The sequence below is a fragment of the Suncus etruscus genome, chromosome 9 (assembly GCF_024139225.1).
Source record: "Suncus etruscus isolate mSunEtr1 chromosome 9, mSunEtr1.pri.cur, whole genome shotgun sequence".
NCBI lineage: Eukaryota > Metazoa > Chordata > Mammalia > Eulipotyphla > Soricidae > Suncus > Suncus etruscus.
This window is the reverse complement of record NC_064856.1, coordinates 110,447,718-110,467,910: the sequence shown is the minus strand read 5'-3', so window position 1 is coordinate 110,467,910 and position 20,193 is coordinate 110,447,718. Positions and strand designations below refer to the sequence as shown.

The window sequence follows — 20,193 nt, the reverse complement described above, 5'->3', positions numbered from 1 at the left end:
GGTTGCATCTTCTCTGCTCCCCAAATTGGTCTCCTTATGGCACATATTGGAGTATATGTCTAGGAGTATATTGGAATATATCTCTAGGCGAGCTCCAGATCTCAGTACCGCCTGGCTCTGGCCCCCAAAACATCCTCTGGCAAACACGGAGTCTGAGGCATCAATCTCAGGCGTTCCCCAGGCCAGTTTTGGGGGAGCAGGAGGCAGAGCCAGGGCACTGTGGAAAGGAGATGGGGCATGGGTGGTGGGCACGAGGTGAACACGAACACCGCACCTCCTCTCCCCGAAGCGTGGACCTGGTGCATGCCCAGATCCACGTGGCCGAGGGCCGCAGCCTGCCTGATTTGGGCCTGCGGCAGGAGAACATCCGCATCAATGGCTGTGCCATCCAGTGCCGCGTCACCACTGAGGACCCCGCACGCAGTTTCCAGCCCGACACTGGCCGCATAGAGGTGGGTCCCTGCCAGAGGGGCAGCCTGAGTTGGGAAAGAGGAGACCCCGGGTCTCCCCAAAGCAGGGCAGCTGAACCTCCGGGGAGGCCGTGGAGGGCAGGGTCTGTTCCTCTCTCCTCCCTCTGCAGCTGAGAATCCTGGGGGTACCCCAGGACTGCTCTGCAGTGGTATCTCTCCATGGGACCAGGGAGGGTCTTCAGAGAGGGCCGGGGACCACTGTGGGACAAGGGGAACTAGGTCAGTGGAGGGAAGGGGCTCCATGGTCCTGAACCAGGATCTGCCCAGAGATTCCATTTCTGGAACATTCTAGTGTGTTCCAGATGGGAGTGGGATGGTCGGCCAGGGCTGAGCGCGGTCCCCAGATGCTCCTCCATGCCCGGGTCACCACAGAGTATTTTTAGCTGCTGGTTGCTGCTCATGGCTGAGTCTACCTTAAATATTTCATTAAGTTCCTTCCTGGCGAGCCAGCTGCCCCTCCAAAGCGGAAGCAAGGGTCCCTCAGGATATTCTGAGGGTCCTTGTGATCCTGATACCCCTGACCCTGGAACTCCAGCATCTGAGTGTGGGTGGTCTGCCCTGCACCCTGTAGCCTCTCCTGAGCTTTCTCTGCACCCATACCCTGTCCTCCTCCTGGATCCCACATCCCACCACTGCTAGCAGGGGTGTGAAGGACAGGCGGCCTATCACAGCATCAGCTACCACCTGTCACTGGAGTTTCTTTCTGGGGTGCCCTCCCTGCAGTCAGCCCCTGCCAGCAGCTGTGTCCTGACACCCCATGTGCTCTGCCCACTGCACTAGCAAATGTTGGGCACAGACCTTGGGCAACCCAAGGGTGAAAAGTAATGAATGACATGGCCCTGCTCTGCTCCCAGGTGTTCCGGAGCGGGGAGGGGATGGGCATCCGCCTGGACAACGCTTCAGCCTTCCAAGGTGCCGTCATCTCCCCGCACTACGACTCACTGCTGGTCAAGGTCATCGCGCATGGAAAGGACCACCCCACAGCAGCCACCAAGATGAGCAGAGCCCTTGCTGAGTTCCGGGTCCGAGGTGTGAAGGTGAGTCTGGGCCTTCCTGGGAACGCCCTGGGCTGCTCGGGGCTGGGGCCAGCCAGGGATTCTCCTGTGTTCATGGAGCCCTGCTGGCCCGCTGTTCCCCCAGGGCCATCTGTTTGCTGATCTGGTGGCCCTTGTCTCCCTCCCCCTGTCCTGGGGCCACAGGAAGGTGTGGCTCAGTCAGGATGTACCCGCCAGGCTCCTAAGTTCAGCTACTCTCAGGATCTCTGAGCTGAGCCAGGCTCCACATGTGCATACCTTGCACTGAGCCACCCTCAAACCCACCCCTGCACTGGGGCCAGATCCTCATTTCTTGGGGGCCAGGTTCCTCACAATGACATGCGCAGCCCTGGAAGACGAGGTGGGGACTCAGTGTAAAGAATGTTCTGGTCCCTAAGCACAGCCATAGTGTGGCTTTTGCCTTGTACACGGTCTACCTGGGACAGATGCAGGTTTGATCCCTGGCATCCCATATAGCCCGAGCCACCAGGAGCGATTTCTGAGTGCAGAGTCAGGTAACCCCTGAGCACTGCCGGGTATGGCCCAACCCCTCCCAGAAAAGAATGTTCTGGCCAAGACTGGAGATCCAAAGTACAAGGGCCCAGCACAGGTTGTGTGTGAGGGTTCAACCCCAACACCACTGCGAGTAGGTAGCTGGCAAGGTTAGGCGTGGCCCAAAAAGAAAAGGTTCTGGCTCTTCCCAGCAAGATGCACCATCACCACCCGGTCCTTGGTGCTGTGCAGCACCAGGGCCCCATGACACCCAGCCTGGACCTGGGCCCACACTCGGATACCCAGACCCTCCAGGAGGCAGGAAGCACCTGTCCACAGGTCTCCCTCGACACAGCTCTGTCCATCCTCCGATGAACCCCGCAGGAGACCAGAACGTGCTGGGGTATCCCCATCAGTTTTATTATAAATCACAAACTCCCGCGGGGCGGCCCCATGTCCGCAGCTGTGAGCACCGCAAGGGCCAGGGAAGGGCCCTCCTGCCACGGAGGGGGCTTGAGGTACGGAGGGCCCCGGGGGCTGCCGGCAGGCTGGCTCCCCCGCCAGGCTGGCTCCTTGCCTTAAACCACACTCTCTTCTAGCCGTTCGGCGCTGCCCCCCACCCTCCGGCACCCCGCCGCCAGCAGTCCCCCATGCACTGAGTGGCTCCGCCGCGCCCAGGCCCCGCCGAGGCGCCTGGCGTAGCCGTAGCAGCCGCCGGCGTCGCCCAGGTCCAGGGAGCAGCTGCGCTGGGGGCGAGGCGGAGGGCTCCGCGGCGGGCGGCTCTTGGGCGTGGGGCTGGGCCCCCCGTTGGTCTGAGACTGGACGTGGCTGAGCTTGAGGGGGAGGCGGCCATTCCCGGCCCCCCGGCCCCGAACCAGCAAGGCCACAGTGAAGACCAGTAAGGCGGCCACCAGCACGCCCCCCACGGCCACAGTCAGGGTCCCGCCCAGCACGTGGGCCTGCAGGGCATGGCACAGCGGCGTGGCGGGCGGCGTGGCGAAGTGGGCGCAGCCCAGCAGCCGTGTGGCCGTGAGGTCGGACGGGCCCGCGGCGGGCGACAGGGCCAGCAGGCAGAGGTCGTAGTCGGCCCCGGGGACCAGGTGCCTCAGCAGGAAGTGGTGGCTGGACGCGGGGACGATCCTGCAGGCAAGCGGGAGATGCGGGGTGAGAGTCACGTCGGGGGTCGGGGACCCTCCCTTGGCCCTGCACCCGCCTCCTCTCCCTGGGGCCTGGCCCCGCTCGCCCTGCAGCTCAGAGGCCGAGGAGGGCTGCGGGGCGCCCGGGCACGGCGGGCGGGCGGGCGGGCGTCCTCACCGGTAGATGAGCGTCTCGTCCTCGCTGCTGTTGTACTGGATCTGGAACATCCACACGGGCTCCCCCGGCCGCCCCGGCCCCCAGCTCACCAGCCCCGAGGTGGCCGTCACCTCCGTCACCTGCACGCTGGGCTCCGCCTCCGGCGTCCCCTCGCCCTCCGCGGCGGTGCGGGCCGAGGCGGCGATGTCCGAGGGCCCGGGGCGGCCCCCGTCGGCGCTGCCGCTGCCGTTGCCGTTGCCGCCGTGGGGCAGGGCCAGCACCCGCAGCTCCACGCGGGCCGTGGCCTCGCCCGCAGGGTTGGTGGCGATGCAGGTGTAGGCCCCCGCGTCGCCGGCGCCGGTCACCCCGAGCTCCAGGGTCCCGTTGGGGAAGGCGCGCGCCCGCGAGGAGTTGCCCACCAGCCGGTCGTCGGGGCCCACCCAGTGCATGGTGGGCGCAGGGTCCCCCAGGGCGCGGCAGCGCAGCGTGGCCCGCTGGCCCTCCAGCACCCAGAGGCGCTGCGTGTGGCGGGCGATGAGCGGCGGCTCGCAGGAGAACTCGGCCTCGGGCACGGCCCAGAAGTAGCGCCCGGCCAGGCCCGGCGGCGACGCGCACGTCTCCAGGTCGTCGGGCCGAGCCAGCCGCCGCAGCCACAGCAGCTCGCAGTTGCAGTGCAGCGGGTTCCCGCTGAAGCTCAGCACCAGGGGCGCGGGCGAGGCGGCGGCGTCGCGGCCGCGCGAGAAGAGCGGGTCGGGCGCCAGCGTGGCCAGGCGGTTGGAGGTGAGGTCCAGGCGCGAGAGCTGGCCCAGCTGCGCGAAGGCGCCGGGCGGCAGCGCGTCGATGAGGTTGTGGTCCAGGTTGAGCGTGTGCAGCACGGGCATGGCGCCGATGCCGGCCCAGGGCACCTGGCGCAGGTTGTTGTAGGACAGGTCCAGGTCCTCCAGGCTCTCGAGGAAGTCGTCGAAGGCGCCGGGCGCGATGCGGCCCAGCTGGTTGCCGCTGAGGATGAGGTGCTGCAGGTTGACGGGGCCTCGCAGGCTGCCCGCGCCCAGCTCGGCCAGCCGGTTGCCGTCCAGGTGCAGGGAGCGCAGGCTCTCCAGGTCCCCGAAGGCGCGCGCCCCGATGCGGGTGATGGCGTTGCGGGACAGAGTCAGGTCCACCAGCCCGGTCATGTTGCGGAAGTCGGGCGGCCCCAAGGCCTGGATGAAGTTGTCGGCCAGCCGCAGCTCCACCGTGCGCCGGTCCACGTTGGGGGGCACGAACAGCAGGCCTCGGTGGGCGCAGAGGGTGCTGAGCGACTCGGACAGGTTCTGGCACACGCAGGGCAGTGGGCAGGCGGCCGCTCCGCTGGCCAGCAGCAGCAGCAGGAGCGGCGGGGCCATGGTGCGCGCCCTGCAGGGAAGGCCACAGTGCCCAGGCCCTGTCCCCCTCGCGGGGGGCCACGGTCCCGGCCTGCTGGGGGGGACTGGGGCAGGACCTGAGGACTTAGGGGACCCCACACACACAGAGGGCAGCCGGGGCCTGCAGGGCCAGGCTCCCCGAGTAAAGGTCACATTCCCCCGCGCTTCGGGGGAGTCCAGGCGCCAGGGACAAGGTGAGGCTGAGGCAGGAAGCGGAGGTGGGCACGCGAGCAGGGAGGGTCCCGGAACTTCCTCTCCGCGGCGGCCCCGGGAACCTGGAGCCTCCCCGCCCCCGCCCCCCGCGCCAGCCCGCCCCGACCGGGCCAGGCTGGGCAGGCGTCCCCAACCCTCCCGGGACCGCCCGCCCGCCCCGCGGCCCTGCGCGGCCCCTCACCTGGTGTCCGGAGCTCAGGGGGCGCGGGCCGGCCTCCCCGCGGGCCCGGCCGGCCCCCGCCGACCCCAGGCGGCTCTCCCGTGGGGGCGAGGCCCGGGGCTGACCGGCCGCCCGCCGCGCGCCCTCCGGCCCATGGCGCTCGGGCCCGCGGCCCCGGCTCCCTCGGTTCCGGCAGCTTTTCCCGGCGCGGCTCGCGTTGGCTCGCGGCGGCGGCGGCGGGTGCGCGCGGGCGGGCGCGCGCCGCGGACACGCACGTGGAGGGCGGGCGGGGAGGGGCGCGCGGGACCCACCCGGGCCGGCCCGAGGTCACCGGGACACGCGGCCGTGCAGCGCCCACGAGGGCTCCCGCTCACGCCCGGGGCCCGGGCCGGCTCGGGCCCGCCGCGCGGCCCCCCGGCGCTGCCGCAGCGCACTCACCCCGGCACCGGCGCGCGCGCCCCCGGCCGCCCTGGCGCCCCGGCATCCCGCACCGCTCCTCGGCGCCCGCCGCCGCGCGAACCGTCGCTCTGCAGACAGCCAGACAAAGCGCCAGCTCGCGGCTGCCTCACCGCCTCCCGGAGACGGGCGCCGCTGTCACATGTCGCCGGGCACCCTCCCCTGCACACCGACACATGCCCGCACACCCACACGTCCCCGCACCCGCCGGCAGGGCCGGGCGCAAACCCGCAGCTGCCGGGCCCTCGCGCTCAGACGCGCTGAAGGTCACCACCGTTCTGCATCGCCGAGTCACGTGGAGGGTCCCCAACAGGCCCGGGGCCCGGGGGAGGGCAGGGTGTCGGGGCGACGCCCCCCGGCAGGGCGGCTGCGGGTGGGGCCGACCGGGCTCGGCCTCGGGCAGGCGCCGCGCCGCGCCCCGCCCCGCCCCGCCGGCTCAGGAGCCAACCGGCCTCCGCCTCCCGCACGATTGGCCGCCCGCGCGGCTCCCGCAGGCCCTCTCGAGGCCCCACGCAGCGGCCGGTGGCGCGTCCCGGCTTCCTGGCCCGGCCACGGCCCTGCAGGGTGTGCGGGTGGCGAGCTCTGCGCAGCCCAGCTGGGCCTCCTGGCATCCGGGCTTCAGAGCCCGGGGCGGGCACCCGAGTTCAATCCTCGGGTACCGAGGGCCCCCTTCCAGTCGGGCTACTAGAGTTGAGGAACCCCGAGCCCGAGCCCGGAGCAGAGCAGGTGGGGTGCGACTCCGCGCCCCTTCGCGTGTCCTCACTGGCTCTGTACCCAGGACTAGGACTTCTCCCACCTGAGCTTGTCTGGTTGCTCAGTGTTCTCAACTTTAAAGAAAAAGGTTCTCGGAACACATCCACAGTCTTCAGGGATCACCAGTTATTTTAGTTTTAGTTTATAACTGATAAGGGAGACTATTTGGGGATCACACCTGGGCCTCCTGCCTACTTAGCACCCAGCTCGCTCCGCCAAAGCCTCCCGTCTCTTCAGGGCTCAGCGACTGTCTCAAGGACAGGCCAGCCCTGGACATCCCGGTTGGGGTAATGCGCAGAGCTCCGGCATCTGCGCCCTACCAGGGCCCTCACTTGGCCTTGTCCTGCCTCAGCTTTCTGGCGCACCCAGTCACGAAATGAGCCAAACTGCTCACCCTACCCCACCCCCGCATGAAGCAGACAAGCACTGCCCCCTCGGACAGCACCCTGCCCTCTGGCTTCCAGGTGTGTGTGGAATGACAAAAGCAGAATACAGGATGTTCTTACCCCCTGGCCAAATGGTGCATCTAGCTCTGCTGAGAAAAGGACAAACGCCTTTGGGTGCAGGCTTTGGGCAAAAGAAGTGGGTTGTGGAGGCATGTGGCTGGCGGCAGCTTCACGTTTTTTCTGGAGGGAGCCATACTCAGCAGTGCCAGGTTACCAGAGATTTGAACCAGGGTTGCAGCTGATATGGCTGCTGGAAGGCAGGTTGCCTTCCCTGCTGGGCTATCTCTTGGGCTCCATGGAGCAACCTCACCGGGAAGCTGAGCACAAGCCCTGGCCGGAGAGACCTGGTGCTGGTGTCCAGAACTGTCCACCCTGGGTGGAGGGTGAGGGAACACAGCTCTTCCTGTCTATTGGTAACTCAGCAGACACTAAGGCACCCCTAGAAGACAGGCTGAGGGGAGAACAGCTGTCTCAGGGGCCCTGCCACCCCACCTCTTTCTGCTTTTCCCGCATGCTTACTGCATGCTGACCCCACCCGCTTCTGCTCCCACAGACCAACATCCCCTTCCTGCAAAATGTGCTCAACAACCAGCAGTTCCTGTCGGGCACCGTGGACACCCAGTTCATCGATGAGAACCCTGAGCTATTCCAGCTGCGGCCGGCACAGAACCGGGCCCAGAAACTGCTGCACTACCTGGGTCCGCTCCCTACCTCCAAAGCCTCACCCCATCCAGGGGGGCTTTCCAGCACCTGCCTCGCCCCTCTCTTCTGCGCCTGCCTCCTCTGCTCTGTCCTCGCACCTGTCCTGGCCTGAGACCCCCCTTTCCACCCACCTAACCCTACATAGGATCCCACTGGCTGTACCCAGGAAGGGTCAGCTGCAAGTGCGGATGTCCCAAAGGGGCTCCCCCGAAACCCACCTGTTCTGTCCACCCAGATTGCTACACCTGACCAGCCCCCTCTTCCCCTAGGACACGTCATGGTGAATGGCCCAACCACCCCAATCCCCGTCAAGGCCAGTCCCAGCCCCACGGACCCCATTGTCCCTGCGGTGCCTATAGGTAGGTGAGGTTCATCCTGCCCCACGGGGGAAGGGGCCCCACACCTTCGAGAGGGGTGCTGACCCCCTCACTGCCTTAGGCCCACCCCCCTCCGGCTTCCGAGACATCCTGCTGCGGGAGGGACCCGAGGGCTTTGCCCGAGCTGTGCGAGGCCATAAGGGGCTGCTGCTGATGGACACGACTTTCCGGGACGCCCACCAGTCCCTGCTGGCCACACGTGTGCGGACCCATGATCTCAAGAAGATCGCCCCCTACGCAGCCCACAACTTTCACAAGCTCTTCAGCATGGAGAACTGGGGAGGTAGGTAGGCACGGGGCCTGCTTGCGACAGGAGATCCAGATCCAGGGTCAGGAATAAGATGCAAGACTGTCAGAAGCAGAATTGGGGCAGTAAGGAGTGAGCCTGTGTGCCCTGTGAAGATCAGCACAGGGGAGCACGGAGGCCAGGCATGCCGCTGACCTGGGTCTGCTGTCCCTGAGCAGGAGCCACCTTTGATGTCGCCATGCGCTTCCTCTACGAGTGCCCTTGGCGGCGGCTGCAGGAGCTCCGGGAGCTCATCCCCAACATCCCCTTCCAGATGCTGCTGCGAGGGGCCAACGCCGTGGGCTACACCAACTACCCAGACAACGTGGTCTTCAAGTGAGCCTGCGCCGGGCGGGGCCAGTGGGTGGGCAGGAAGAGCATCTGAGTGCTCTCATGTAGATGGGCTGTACCAAACACTTCTGAGATAAACCTGCCCGGCCCGGCTGCCCAGTCGGCTTTGCCCACACTCTGGTGCCCCTCCCACTGGCTCTTGCCAGGACAGACCTTGCTCTCATTCCCCATGGGCTGGGTCAGCCCATGCAGGGGTGGTGGGCTCACAGCGTGTTCTGCCATGCAGGTTCTGTGAGGTGGCCAAGGAGAACGGCATGGACGTCTTCCGTGTCTTCGACTCCCTGAACTATCTGCCCAACCTGCTACTGGGCATGGAGGCGGCGGGCAGTGCGGGTGCCGTGGTGGAAGCAGCCATCTCCTACACAGGGGACGTGGCTGACCCCAGCCGCACCAAGTACTCGCTGCAGTACTACCTGGACCTGGCAGAGGAGCTGGTGCGGGCCGGCACCCACATCCTGTGCATCAAGGTATGGGGGGCCCCCCACACCCTCACAAGTCTCTCTGCCTTCCCCTGGCCCACCTCCTCTACTCAGGCATCATGCTGCCCCCCAGGACATGGCAGGACTGCTGAAGCCCTCAGCCTCCACCATGCTGGTCAGTTCACTCCGGGACCGCTTCCCTGACCTCCCTCTGCACATCCACACCCACGACACGTCGGGGGCCGGTGTGGCTGCCATGCTCGCCTGTGCCCAGGCCGGTGCTGACGTCGTGGATGTGGCAGCCGACTCCATGTCGGGGATGACTTCACAGCCCAGCATGGGGGCCCTGGTGGCCTGTACCCGAGGAACACCCCTGGACACAGGTAGGAAGCAAGGCAGCCCATGGCTGTTCCCCTTGGTCCCCGAGGACCCCAGGTTCTCCTGTCCTACTCACACCCCTGAGCTGGGAGTCTGGGAGGATTCTCGGTGCACCGGCCCTCCCTGAGCCCGGCCCCCCCACAGGGGTACCCCTGGAGCGCGTGTTCGATTACAGCGAGTACTGGGAAGGGGCCCGGGGCCTGTATGCGGCCTTCGACTGTACGGCCACCATGAAGTCCGGCAACTCGGACGTGTACGAGAACGAGATCCCCGGGGGCCAGTACACCAACCTGCACTTCCAGGCACACAGCATGGGGCTCGGTTCCAAGTTCAAAGAGGTCAAGAAGGCCTACGTGGAGGCCAACCAGATGCTGGGAGACCTCATCAAGGTGAGCAGGGCCTCACGCTAACCTGACCCTGCCTCCAGAAGGTGCCGGGCTCCCCTCATCAGCACCCCCTCCTCAGGTGACGCCGTCCTCTAAGATCGTGGGGGACCTCGCCCAGTTCATGGTGCAGAATGGTCTGAGCCGGGCAGAGGCCGAGGCGCAGGCAGAGGAGCTGTCTTTCCCACGCTCTGTGGTGGAGTTCCTGCAGGGCTACATCGGCATTCCCCACGGTGGGTTCCCCGAGCCCTTCCGGTCCAAGGTAGGCAAGTCCCTGAGGTAGGCAAGTCCCTGTACAGGCGTGGGGTTGTAGAGAGGCTGAGACCGCTTGACCCCTTCTCTGCTCCCCAGGTGATAAAGGACCTGCCGAGGGTGGAGGGGCGGCCAGGGGCCTCCATGCCTCCCCTGGACCTGCAGGCCTTGGAGAAGGAGCTGATCGACCGCCATGGGGACGAGGTGACCCCAGAAGACGTGCTTTCAGCGGCCATGTACCCCGACGTCTTTGCCCACTTCAAAGACTTTACTGCCACCTTTGGGCCCCTCGACAGCCTCAACACCCGTCTCTTCCTGCAGGGACCCAAAATCGCAGAGGAGTTTGAGGTCAGTGTCTGACCTGTCCACCCTCCATACCAGCACCCCTGCTCTGGTTGTCCCAAGGAACCCTGGCTTCTTTGGAGCCTGAGACTTCATTGGCTGGTGCCAATGCTGCATGCAGGTTTGGGCAAACAACCCTGGAGAAAGAAGCCAGGGTGCAAGGCTGGGGCATAGCTCAGGGCACTGGCGTTCCCACAGGTAGAGCTGGAGCGGGGCAAGACGCTGCACATCAAGGCGCTGGCCATGAGCGACCTGAACCGCACAGGACAGAGGCAGGTGTTCTTTGAGCTCAATGGCCAGCTGCGGTCCATCCTGGTAAAGGATACGCAGGCCATGAAGGTATAGTTCACCTAGGGAGGATGAGTGGGGGGGGGCAAGCAGGGTGTGGGGTGCGGCCACCTCACTGCCCCTCTGCTTGTCTACAGGAAATGCACTTCCACCCCAAGGCCCTGAAGGATGTCAAGGGCCAGATTGGGGCTCCTATGCCTGGGAAGGTGATTGATATCAAGGTGGAGGCTGGGGCTAAGGTGGCCAAGGGCCAGCCCCTGTGTGTGCTCAGTGCCATGAAGATGGAGACTGTGGTGACCTCGCCCATGGAGGGCACCATTCGCAAGGTCCACGTGACCAAGGACATGACTCTGGAAGGCGATGATCTCATCCTGGAAATCGAGTGACCTCGCCCGGCCTGGCCTCCTGGATGCCATACTGAGGCAGTCTCAGGCCCCAGTGCCCAGGCAGGACGCACCTGTCCTCAGCTGCTTGTGGCAGGTGACACGACCTGCAGTGATCCCCCGCCCTGCTGCTGGACAGTTTCTCACATTCATCTCTTGCCAAACAAGGGTCTCCTTGCCAGACTCTGGGTGGTGGCACAGGTGGGCATAGGATGCAGGGGAGCTGGTTTTGGGGGTTCTACCTCCTGAGGTGGGGGTGGGGAAACCCGTGAACTTTGCTTAATAAACCGTCTTTCCCCTGCCTCCATGCGGGTGCTCTGTGCCCCTCGAAGGAAAGCAGTGCTGCTCCTGGGCTCCCTTGGGTGGGGAGGGGGCGGGCCTGTAGCTTTCTCCTGGGAAGGCAGTGACAGGAAACAGAAGGTTTGGGCTAACACCACTCCTGAGCGCCTGCCGCATACACTCCCGAAGTTAGCTACTGCTGTTGAGCTGGGTGGAGGTATCTGTCCTGATAGGAAAAACCGGCCTTTGTCTAATCAGGGGTCTCAAACTGGCAGCCCGAGGGCCATTTGCAGCCCTCCATACAACATTTTGTGGCCCTGCCCTAGAGGAATCTTTTTTTGTTTTGTTTTGTTTTAGTTGTTTGGGTCACACCCCCCAAAGTTCAAGGCTTACTACTGACTTTGCACTCAAGGATCACCCTGACTTTGCCTCCTGCAGCCCCCAGGTAAATTGAGTTTGAGACCTCTGGTCTAAGTACAAACACAAGCTGTCCTGGCAAGGTAAACCGCCAGCCCCAAACCCCCAGCTGCTGAGGTGAGTCCACACTACTCTCTTCTCAGCCCACCCTTACTTCAAGATTCAAGGGGACAGGCCCTGCCTCAGGAGAAGCAAACCCTGGGGTCTTGGGCCCCCTGGAGGGAAGACTTGGACAAAAACCAGCACACTGAAGTGGAAGTACCAGGATTGAATCTTGCCCCCACCCAACCCTTTCCATCCAGGAACCCTAGTTCTCAAAACCAGCCTTTCTCAAACTGGGGGCCATCTAGCCCCCCAGATAGTCCAAGAACAACGGAGGTGAAAACCGTGGGGGGGGGGTGTGAGGTCTCCACAGGAACAGGCTTATGGGGGAATGGCTGAGAAACAAACACTGCCCTGAACGGTGGTCACCTGCAGCAGGCATGAACGATCCAGACACAGGTTAGCAGGACTCACCTCCCGCCACACTGTCATGTCTGGGGAGAGGGAGATGGGGAGTGACTGAGCATCTATTTCCCCAACCCCAGCCTCCAGACAGGATAATAAGAATTTAAAGAATTCGGGGGGCCCCAAGGGAAGAAGTTGGGATGTGAACAAGAGGCAACGTGAGGTCTTAAGGACAAACCTCGGGTCAGTGTTGCTTGGGAGGCTGCAGCCCTTGTTTTGGGTGTCTAGGGGCAGAGGGTGTTGGGCAGTGGGAAAAGCCACTTTCCTCCTAGTGCCTGGGTGCAGGATCCCAATGTCTGGGCCTGCAGGTGGGGTATTACTGCTTAGAAGCCACCTTTGAGGACACAATTGGGGTGCCGTCTTCAGGAACAGCCAGAGCACAGGCCCTACGTAAGCTGGGCTCCCCTGTGCTAGGACTTGAGGTCAGACCCTAGGCAGGAAAGCTGCTATCCTTCTGTGCCAAGGATGGTCAGTGATCACCAGGCTGACCTACCCAGAAGTTGGTAGAGGAAGCCAGGACAGGTGACGGCACATCCCACCCCAAATAGATGGGATACTCACAGGTCCAAGGCCGTGTTACCCAAATTAAATCTCTTTAATGTCCCGATACAAAGTCCTGATGCAAAAAAAGACAGTGAGAAAACTCTGGGAAGTCGGGAGTCGCCTAACTGCCTCCCCTGAGCAGTATTCAGGGGCAGAGGAGTTCAGAGCAGTCCGGAGGGAGGGCAAAGGGGGGAGGGCCTGGCTCCTGGGGCCTCCCCTGGTCTCCCACTCCCAGTTGCTCCTCAGCCCCTTTCCGGTGGGGCTGCAGCCTTTGGCTTTCTGCTCCTTCTCTTGGTCCCTGGGATTCAACTCTGGCTTCAATCCCCTACAAAAATTCCTGAGATCTCGGGGACCCCAGCCGGCTCCTCCCCTACGTTCCCCTTGCTGAGGAGGGCTGGGAAGCCCATGAGAGTTCATAGGAGTGGCACAAGAGCCTGGGTCAGGAGCAGAGGGGTGCTTCTGAGTCTCCTGCCCGCTCCAAAAGCACACAAAGGGGAAGGCTGCCATAGAGCTTGGGGTCCGTGAGGGGCTGGAGCAGAAGCAAGAAGAGGCCCACACCCAGGGCATAGCCAGCCAGTAGGGGCCTTCTCTGCGGATGCTCCAGGGCTGCACACACAGCGGGGAAGCCCATGTAATTGCAGAAAGAATGGCAGAGAACCGGCCCAATCAGGTGTCCTAGAAGGGAATACACCAGCTCCTGAAGTAGTCCCCTCTCCCAGGCACCCTTCCACCCCCACCACGGCCCGCTGGCTTCCACTTGCACTCAGCCTATCAGCACTGCAGGAAGAAACCCGCTCCTGGAATGAATGCGGCATTCCCATTCTCCCACCCGCTGTGTGCTCCTGAGGGCCAGAGTCCCGGGAGACAGCGAGGACCAACCTGTGCGGATGAAGAGAAAAGCAGTGTAGGCTCCGAAGACAGCGGTGTAGGAGAACTGGAAAGCTGGAGATGGGGAGGCCACAAGTGAACACAACTGCAGCCCTTCAGGCCCCAGAAATGCATGCCCTCAGTGCCATCCCCATCCCCTGGTGTTTGTCCTCTGTACCCCAAGGCCCTGGGCTGGCAAGCCCTCTGGTACGAGAGGCTCCTGTTCCCAAGTGTGCTCCAGAGCAGCTCTTGGGGACAACTCCAAGGCCAGTTCTGTAGGACTCACCTGCAGACAGGAAGATGCTTCCCATGCTGCTTTGGCGGAAGCGAAGCTGTTCGAAAATGTGGTGAAAGTGAGCTAGAAGGGAATAGAGAAGCATGCTGTCACATCCTCATGGCCCTACCTGGGCCCCAAACCCAGTCTCGGCTTTTCTCCACAGGCCGGGCTGGACAGACTCACCAACTCCGAAGAAAAGTGGGCAGGTGAACACAGCAGGGCCCAGGCCTGTGCATGGTGCCAACATGGGAAGCATGCAGGCCCGGAACACCAGCTCCTCGGTCAGGGGCGCGATCACTTGGTTCCGCAGCCAACGCATGTCTGTGAGGCAGCGGGCCCAGGAGCGTGGGGCTGGGGAAGAGATTCAGGACAAGCACGGAGGGACTAGCTATTGAAAGAAAGAGACTGTGGAAGCCCAACAGCTTCTCTCACCCCCCCCCCCCCACTTCTCTCGGCTGAACCCAGACTGGCAATGCTGAGCAGGTCTAGGAGAAGCTAAGCTCATCATAGCCCGCATCAAACCTCCCAGCATTTAAAAAAGCCATTTGTATCCCAGCCAGGGTGAAACCTCAAATTCTTCCTGAAACCAGCTCTTGGTGTGGATGAGGAGGCCGGTGGTTAGGGACAGCAAAAGCTGCTGGACATTGGGTCCAACTCAAGGAGGTGTCAGTCCTCAGGGCCCTTGTCCTGGCCAGCCCAGGACATCCGTGTGAAGGACCCAACTGAAGCAGTATTCCCTTTCCCCACCATCCTGGTCTGGAGAACTGGGCCAACGTGGCCTCAGCTCTGTAGACTCACCTAGGACAACTTTCAAGCCATCTGCCAGGTCACAGGGACAATCCATAGAGAGCTGCATCAGTGGGCCCAGGAAAAGGATCTGGGGGCAGGGGACAGGTGCAGCTAGATAGCGGTGGAAGACACGGCCCTGAGAGGGGCCTCAACAGCAAGCTTCCCCGCCAGGTGCCCGCCATTTCCCAGCCCCTACCCCATCCATCAACAGCGAGACACAATCTAGATCCGGGAAAGTTTGTAGGAGGGGCCGCCGCCGCGAAGCCCGGAGGAAGCCGGGACTCACCATGGTCAGCAGCAGGGGCAGCAGGGCAGCGGGGAAAATGCCTTCCAGCCTGACGCCCATCAGGGTGAGCAGGGGTGTGCCTGGCTGAGCCACAGGACGGGGGCATCAGTCTGGCCCCTCCGCGAGGGCCCCGAGCCGCCCGCCCCCCGCCTCCTTCGCACCTGGATGCCCGTGACTTCTCTCCAGAGCAGCACGCACAGAGGGGACAGGCTGGACACCACCAGGACGCTGGTGAAGCGCCGCTTGATGACGGCAGGGTGGTCCCTGCGGAGGGGCCGGCAGTGAGCGCGGGGGCTCGCCCCCGCCCGCCCCGCCCCCGGCTCGCCCAGGCGCCGCCCGCAGCCCCGCCTCGCGAGGCGCGGAGTGGGCCGCGCGCGCAGCCCCGCACCTGGGCAGCTCGCTCTTCCACACGTAGAGGCTGCCCACGTAGGAGCAGGCGAGGCTCAGGCAGGAGAACACCGACACCCAGCAGCACAGCCCGGCGCCCGGGCCGCCCAGCGCCGCCGCCTCGGGCTGCCGCTCGGGCCGCGGCACCGACAGCAGGCGCAGCCCGTCCCCGCCCAGCGCCGCCATCGCGCCCGCACCCGCGGCGCGCGGCAGTGACGCGGCCCCGCCGCTCGGTGGCGCCTGCCGGGCGCGCGGGTGACGTCGCCGCGCCCCGCCCCGCCCCCGCGGGCGGAGCTTCGCGGCGGCGTCAGGTGTCGGGCCGCAGCCACTCGGCCAGGTTGGCCACTTCCCGCTGCCAGAGCGCGTCCTGCGGGAGAGGCAGAGGCAGAGGCGCGCCGTGAGCCCAGCCCGGCCCGGCCCGGCCCGCCCTGGCCGGCCCCGCGCCCGCGCGCTCACCTCCAGGCCGCTCCCCGCGCCGCCCAGGGCCGGCGACTCCTCCGGACCGAGGCCGGGACCGGGGCTGCCCCGCCGGCGTCTCTTCGCTCCCTCCTCTGGCCGGGCTGCGCCTGGGGGAAAGGAGGCGCGCGAGTAGGGGCGCGAGGAGGAGCCGGCCCGGCCACCCACCCCGCTCCCGAAGCCCGTCTCGGGGCCGGCGAGGCCGTGCCCGAACCCGAGCTTCACGGGCTCCTGGCGCGCTCGGTTCTCCACCGAGGCAGCGCTGTCGGCTCCGCCCTCACCCAGGCGGGGGTTCGCGCCCCCGGGCCCCCGCACTGTGCGCGCGGTGCACTCGGCCCCCGGCTCTGCCGCGTGGGAGCGTGGAGCCAGCGGGGCGTTCGGGGCGCGCGGGGTCAGTCACTGCCCGTGTTCCCGCAATGTCCGAGCTGCTTCGGGACTGAGAAAAGGCCAGAGCAAGGGAGGAGGAGTTCTGAGCCGAGAGTGGCAAAGGGCCCGAAACCTCGACTGCGCCCACGATGAATCAAGGAGCAGGTTCGGGTGGAGCGATGGGAAGAATCCGGTTCTGATGAGGGAAAGCAGCGGAGGACTGGAAACCGACCGTGCTAGTTTCGCGTGAGAAAGCAGTTTCTGGCACTATGTGTTCCGAAGTCAGATTAGAAGTTTGTAAGCAAAAGCGTGTCATGAAGTAAGATCTTTGCGTCCACAAAGATGGAGGCTCCTGGAGTCCGGAGCATTTAAGAGGCCAAAAGAACCGCTTTTGTGATGAGATTGAGAAGAACTGGGGATGAGGGGGCGGGCATTTCTTTGCTCGAGGCCGACCTAGGTTCCATCCCAATCCTCTTCTTCCCATATGGGCCCTGGAGCACAGAGCCAGGAGTAACCCCTGAGTACTACTGGGTGTAGCCCAGAAACAAAAAAAAGCTGGGGGAGGATTGGGTGGAGTGCTTCGGGCAAGGTCTGGTAGAGGCTCCTGAACTGGCTGGCCTGGCCCCTAGTGCAGTGTCAGCTTCTGAGAAATTAGGAAGCAGCTAGTGAGCACTGTTCAGGGTTGTCCGGGAGCTAGTAGGAGCTCAAGTCAGGAGGTCAGGGCGACAATGCACGGATCCTGCGAACGGTCCAGCCAGCTTCTCCCTGACCCTGGGGATTCCACATGGTCCATCACTGGCTGCAGACCCAGATGATGCCAGTGTCCCTAAAAGAGGGGTGGTCCCGGCAGAGGCAGAGGCCAGCGTCCCCCAGGGCCGCCGTCATGCTGGACCCTTCTGGAAATCCTTCTAAGGCAAAGAACTTAGATCTCTGTCTTCACTGCATGAATACTGACGTGAATGCTGTCAAACTTACACATTCTAAGTGGTTTCCTGGCAACTCGGCACTCCTGGTTCCTTGCAGTAGCAACAGCCCCCACAACATTTAAGATGGTTCAGCTGTCATGATTCAGGAACACAGATCTGAGCACTGGCAACGTGCAGCACGACTCGCAGCGACCCTTCCCCCCACCAAGCACAGGTGCTAAAATCCGCCCCCAAGGACTTCAGCACAGGTGCAATCTTGTCTAAAGGACTGAGACGATGTGGGAGGGAGCCCCTACTCAGGCTGTTCAGAGCCAGGTGATCAGGTTTGAATTCTGGCTCTTGCCATTTTCTAGCTGTACAACCTTGACTAAGTTTATTGACATCTCTGCCTCAGTTTCCCCAGCTATAAAATGAAATAATCTGCTCTGACCTGGGCCCTGAGCCCTGTTGCACAGACCAAACCTTACTCCAGCTTTGGGGAGAGAATGCCTCATTGCCCTCAGAAGACCCAATAGCCCAGAAAGAGATGCTGTGGTTGAAGGGATAGCTTTTTTATGGTTTTTTTTTTGTTTGTTTTTTGTTTTGGTTTTTGGGCCACACCCAGCGGTGCTCAGGGGTTACTCCTGGCTGTCTGCTCAGAAATAGCTCCTGGCAGGCATGGGGGACCACATGGGACACCGGGATTCGAACCAACCACCTTAGGTCCTGGATCGGCTGCTTGCAAGGCAAACGCCGATATGCTATCTCTCCGGGCCCATATGGTTTGGCTTTTTAATCGGGGTGTGGGATGGGACAAGATCAGGGCTTACTCCTGGCTCTGTGCTCAGGGATCACTCCTAGCAGCGCTCAGGGGACTCTGAGGTGCTGAAATGGGTTGGTTGGCTTGTGTGCAAGGAAAACTCTCCACTGTACCTTTGCTCTGGCCCATGGTTTTGTTTTTGGACTACTATGTCTTGGTGCTCAGGAAACCAAGCAGGGCCATGGATCGAACCAAGGCCTCACACAGCGCACACTAGCCCTTTGAGCCATCTCCCTGGCACTGACGCTGAGTTGGAAAGCGAAAGTCAGTTTTCTCGGGGCTCACCTGAAAAGCCAAGGCCTTACCTCCAAAGGGCTCCAGGCCATTGTCCCCATGTGTGTCCTGGGCACTCGATGCTACGTCACTGGTGTCTGGAAGCACCTGCGGGAACAGCAGAAGCCCCCATGAAATGAGTGGTCTTGGAGCTTTGTTGATCTCAAAAAGGTTGGGCTCCCTCACCTAGAATCCCCCATATTTCCTTCTCATTACCCAGCCCTTCACTTTTTTTTTTTTTTTTTGGTTTTTGGGCCACACCCGGCGGTGCTCAGGGGTTACTCCTGGCTGTCTGCTCAGAAATAGCTCCTGGCAGGCACGGGGGACCATATGGGACGCCAGGATTCGAACCAACCACCTTTGGTCCTGGGTCGGCTGCTTGCTAGGCAAACGCCGCTGTGCTATCTCTCCGGGCCCAGCCCTTCACTTTCAGGGCTTTTTTCTCCTGAACCCTGCAGTTCAGCCCAGACTCTGGGACATTTTCTTCCTTGTGTCTATCTTTTCTCTCTCTCTCTCTCTCTTTTTTTTTTGGTTTTTCGGGCCACACCTGTTTGATGCTCAGGGGTTACTCCTGGCTAAGCATTCAGAAATTGCCCCTGGCTTGGGACCGTATGGGACGCCTGGGATCGAACGGGGTCGCGATATTTCCTTGGCTAGCGCTTGCAAGGCAGATACCTTACCTTACCTCTAGCGCCACCTTACTGGCCCCCCTTTATGTCTATCTTATCCTCAGGCACTGCCTGTGAAATTCCTTGAAGGGAAGTTTCATCTCCCCTGCACCTTGACAGCTGCATGTACCTGAAAGGACGTGAGTGTCAGCCCCTGCCTGATAAGCCTCACCTGGAAGGAACATTGGGTATCCTTTAACTCTTTGAAAGCCTGGCTGCAATTGTTGGCTCCATCTGGGCAGAGAAGCAATGATATATACTACAATCAGAATCCAATCCTCTAAGCTGTTTGTGTGTGTGTGTATGTTGATTTGGGTCAGCAATGTTTAGGGGTTATTTCTGACTAAAGGAGTGATGTGTGTGTGTTGATTTGGGTCAGCAATGTTTAGGGATTATTTCTGACTACTTAAAGGAGTGACATGACCCAGGGAACCATATGTTTTTCTGGGGAATTGGACTGGGCCAGCTACATGCAAGGCAAGTGCCTCCTGTACTACACTATCTTTCTGGTCCTCTAGCTCTTTTTCTTTCCCCCAAGAAAGCTAGTGTAGAAAATGAAATCTTCAATAAAAAATTTTTTAAAAGGAAACCTGTGCTTCAAAAGACAGTATTAAAGGGGCTGGAGAGATTGCATGGAGGTAAGGCGTTTGCCTAGCATGCAGAAGGTCCCCTGAGCCTGTCAGGAGCGATTTTGAGCATAGAATCAGGGGTAACCCCTGAGCACTGCCGGGTGTGAACCAAAAATTAAAAAAAAAAAAAAGAAAGAAAGAAAGAAAGAAAAAAAGACAGTATTAAAAAAAAGGGGAAAAGTCTTTTCAATAGGTAGGGCCCTTGCCTTGCCTGCAGCCGACTTAGGTTTGATCCTCAAAAAACCATATATGGTTCCCCATGCCCCATCAGTAATGAAGAGCTAGAACTAAGCCCTGAGGCACAGCCAGATGTGTCCCACACACACACAAAAGGGGGAAATTCTGACTTGAAGAATGAGAGAAAAGTTTTGCAAATCATATCTAAGACATCTAGAAAAGAAAACTCAGTAATAACTGAATTAAAAATTGGGCATGTGGATCCGGGAGAGATAGCATGGCGGTAAGGCGTTTGCCTTTCATGCAGAAGGTCATTGGTTCGAATCCTGGCATCCCATATGGTCCCCCGAGTCTGCCAGGAGCGATTTCTGAGCGTGGATCCAGGAGTAACCACTGAGCGCTGCTGGGTGTGACCCCAAAATAAAAAAAATAAAAAAAAAATGGGCATGACTTGGGTTGGAGCAATAGCACAGCTGTAGGGCATTTGACTTGCACACAGCTGACCTCGGACTTACTTGGGTTCAATTCCTGGCATCCCTTATGGTTCCCCCAGAGCCTGCCAGGGTAATTTCTGAGCGCAGAGCCAGGAGTAACCGAGTGTCTCTGGGTGGCGCCCCAAAACAAAACAAACAGAAAAATTGGGCATGACAAAGGATTCTTTTTTTTTTT

General features: G+C 62.0%; 5 protein-coding genes across 5 annotated transcripts in view; 2 read left to right on the top strand and 3 right to left on the bottom strand.

The window, feature by feature from the left end:
• Nucleotides 1–11,179, top strand: part of PC (pyruvate carboxylase) — a 73,763-nt gene extending 62,584 nt beyond the window's left edge. The window contains exons 10-22 of the mRNA XM_049780198.1: nt 290–452; nt 1,325–1,507; nt 7,271–7,415; nt 7,689–7,778; nt 7,858–8,079; nt 8,262–8,418; nt 8,660–8,900; nt 8,986–9,235; nt 9,375–9,619; nt 9,696–9,875; nt 9,965–10,213; nt 10,406–10,546; nt 10,633–11,179. Of these exons, the coding sequence (XP_049636155.1) occupies nt 290–452; nt 1,325–1,507; nt 7,271–7,415; nt 7,689–7,778; nt 7,858–8,079; nt 8,262–8,418; nt 8,660–8,900; nt 8,986–9,235; nt 9,375–9,619; nt 9,696–9,875; nt 9,965–10,213; nt 10,406–10,546; nt 10,633–10,881 (2,515 nt within the window). The 3' untranslated portion in view covers nt 10,882–11,179. The remainder of the gene's footprint in view (nt 1–289; nt 453–1,324; nt 1,508–7,270; nt 7,416–7,688; nt 7,779–7,857; nt 8,080–8,261; nt 8,419–8,659; nt 8,901–8,985; nt 9,236–9,374; nt 9,620–9,695; nt 9,876–9,964; nt 10,214–10,405; nt 10,547–10,632) is intronic.
• Nucleotides 1–20,193, top strand: part of SPTBN2 (spectrin beta, non-erythrocytic 2) — a 243,066-nt gene that overhangs the window by 70,313 nt on the left and 152,560 nt on the right. The gene's annotated exons all lie outside the window — the stretch shown is intronic.
• On the bottom strand, nt 2,396–5,039 carry LRFN4 (leucine rich repeat and fibronectin type III domain containing 4). Its single transcript, XM_049780204.1, has 2 exons — nt 3,311–5,039; nt 2,396–3,136 (listed from the first exon to the last, which is right to left on the bottom strand). Exons 1-2 carry the CDS (start codon nt 4,669–4,671, stop codon nt 2,575–2,577), a joined length of 1,923 nt encoding a protein of 640 aa, XP_049636161.1. The 5' UTR covers nt 4,672–5,039; the 3' UTR covers nt 2,396–2,574.
• On the bottom strand, nt 12,658–15,416 carry RCE1 (Ras converting CAAX endopeptidase 1). The gene is made up of 8 exons (XM_049780212.1): nt 15,232–15,416; nt 15,005–15,107; nt 14,844–14,927; nt 14,567–14,645; nt 13,952–14,119; nt 13,778–13,849; nt 13,504–13,566; nt 12,658–13,299 (listed from the first exon to the last, which is right to left on the bottom strand). Exons 1-8 carry the CDS (start codon nt 15,414–15,416, stop codon nt 13,064–13,066), a joined length of 990 nt encoding a protein of 329 aa, XP_049636169.1. The 3' UTR covers nt 12,658–13,063.
• The window catches only part of C9H11orf80 (chromosome 9 C11orf80 homolog), a 97,507-nt gene continuing 92,851 nt past the window's right edge, over nt 15,538–20,193 (bottom strand). The window contains exons 13-15 of the mRNA XM_049780882.1: nt 18,023–18,158; nt 15,687–16,030; nt 15,538–15,597 (exon numbers count right to left, since the gene is read on the bottom strand). Of these exons, the coding sequence (XP_049636839.1) occupies nt 15,538–15,597; nt 15,687–16,030; nt 18,023–18,158 (540 nt within the window). The remainder of the gene's footprint in view (nt 15,598–15,686; nt 16,031–18,022; nt 18,159–20,193) is intronic.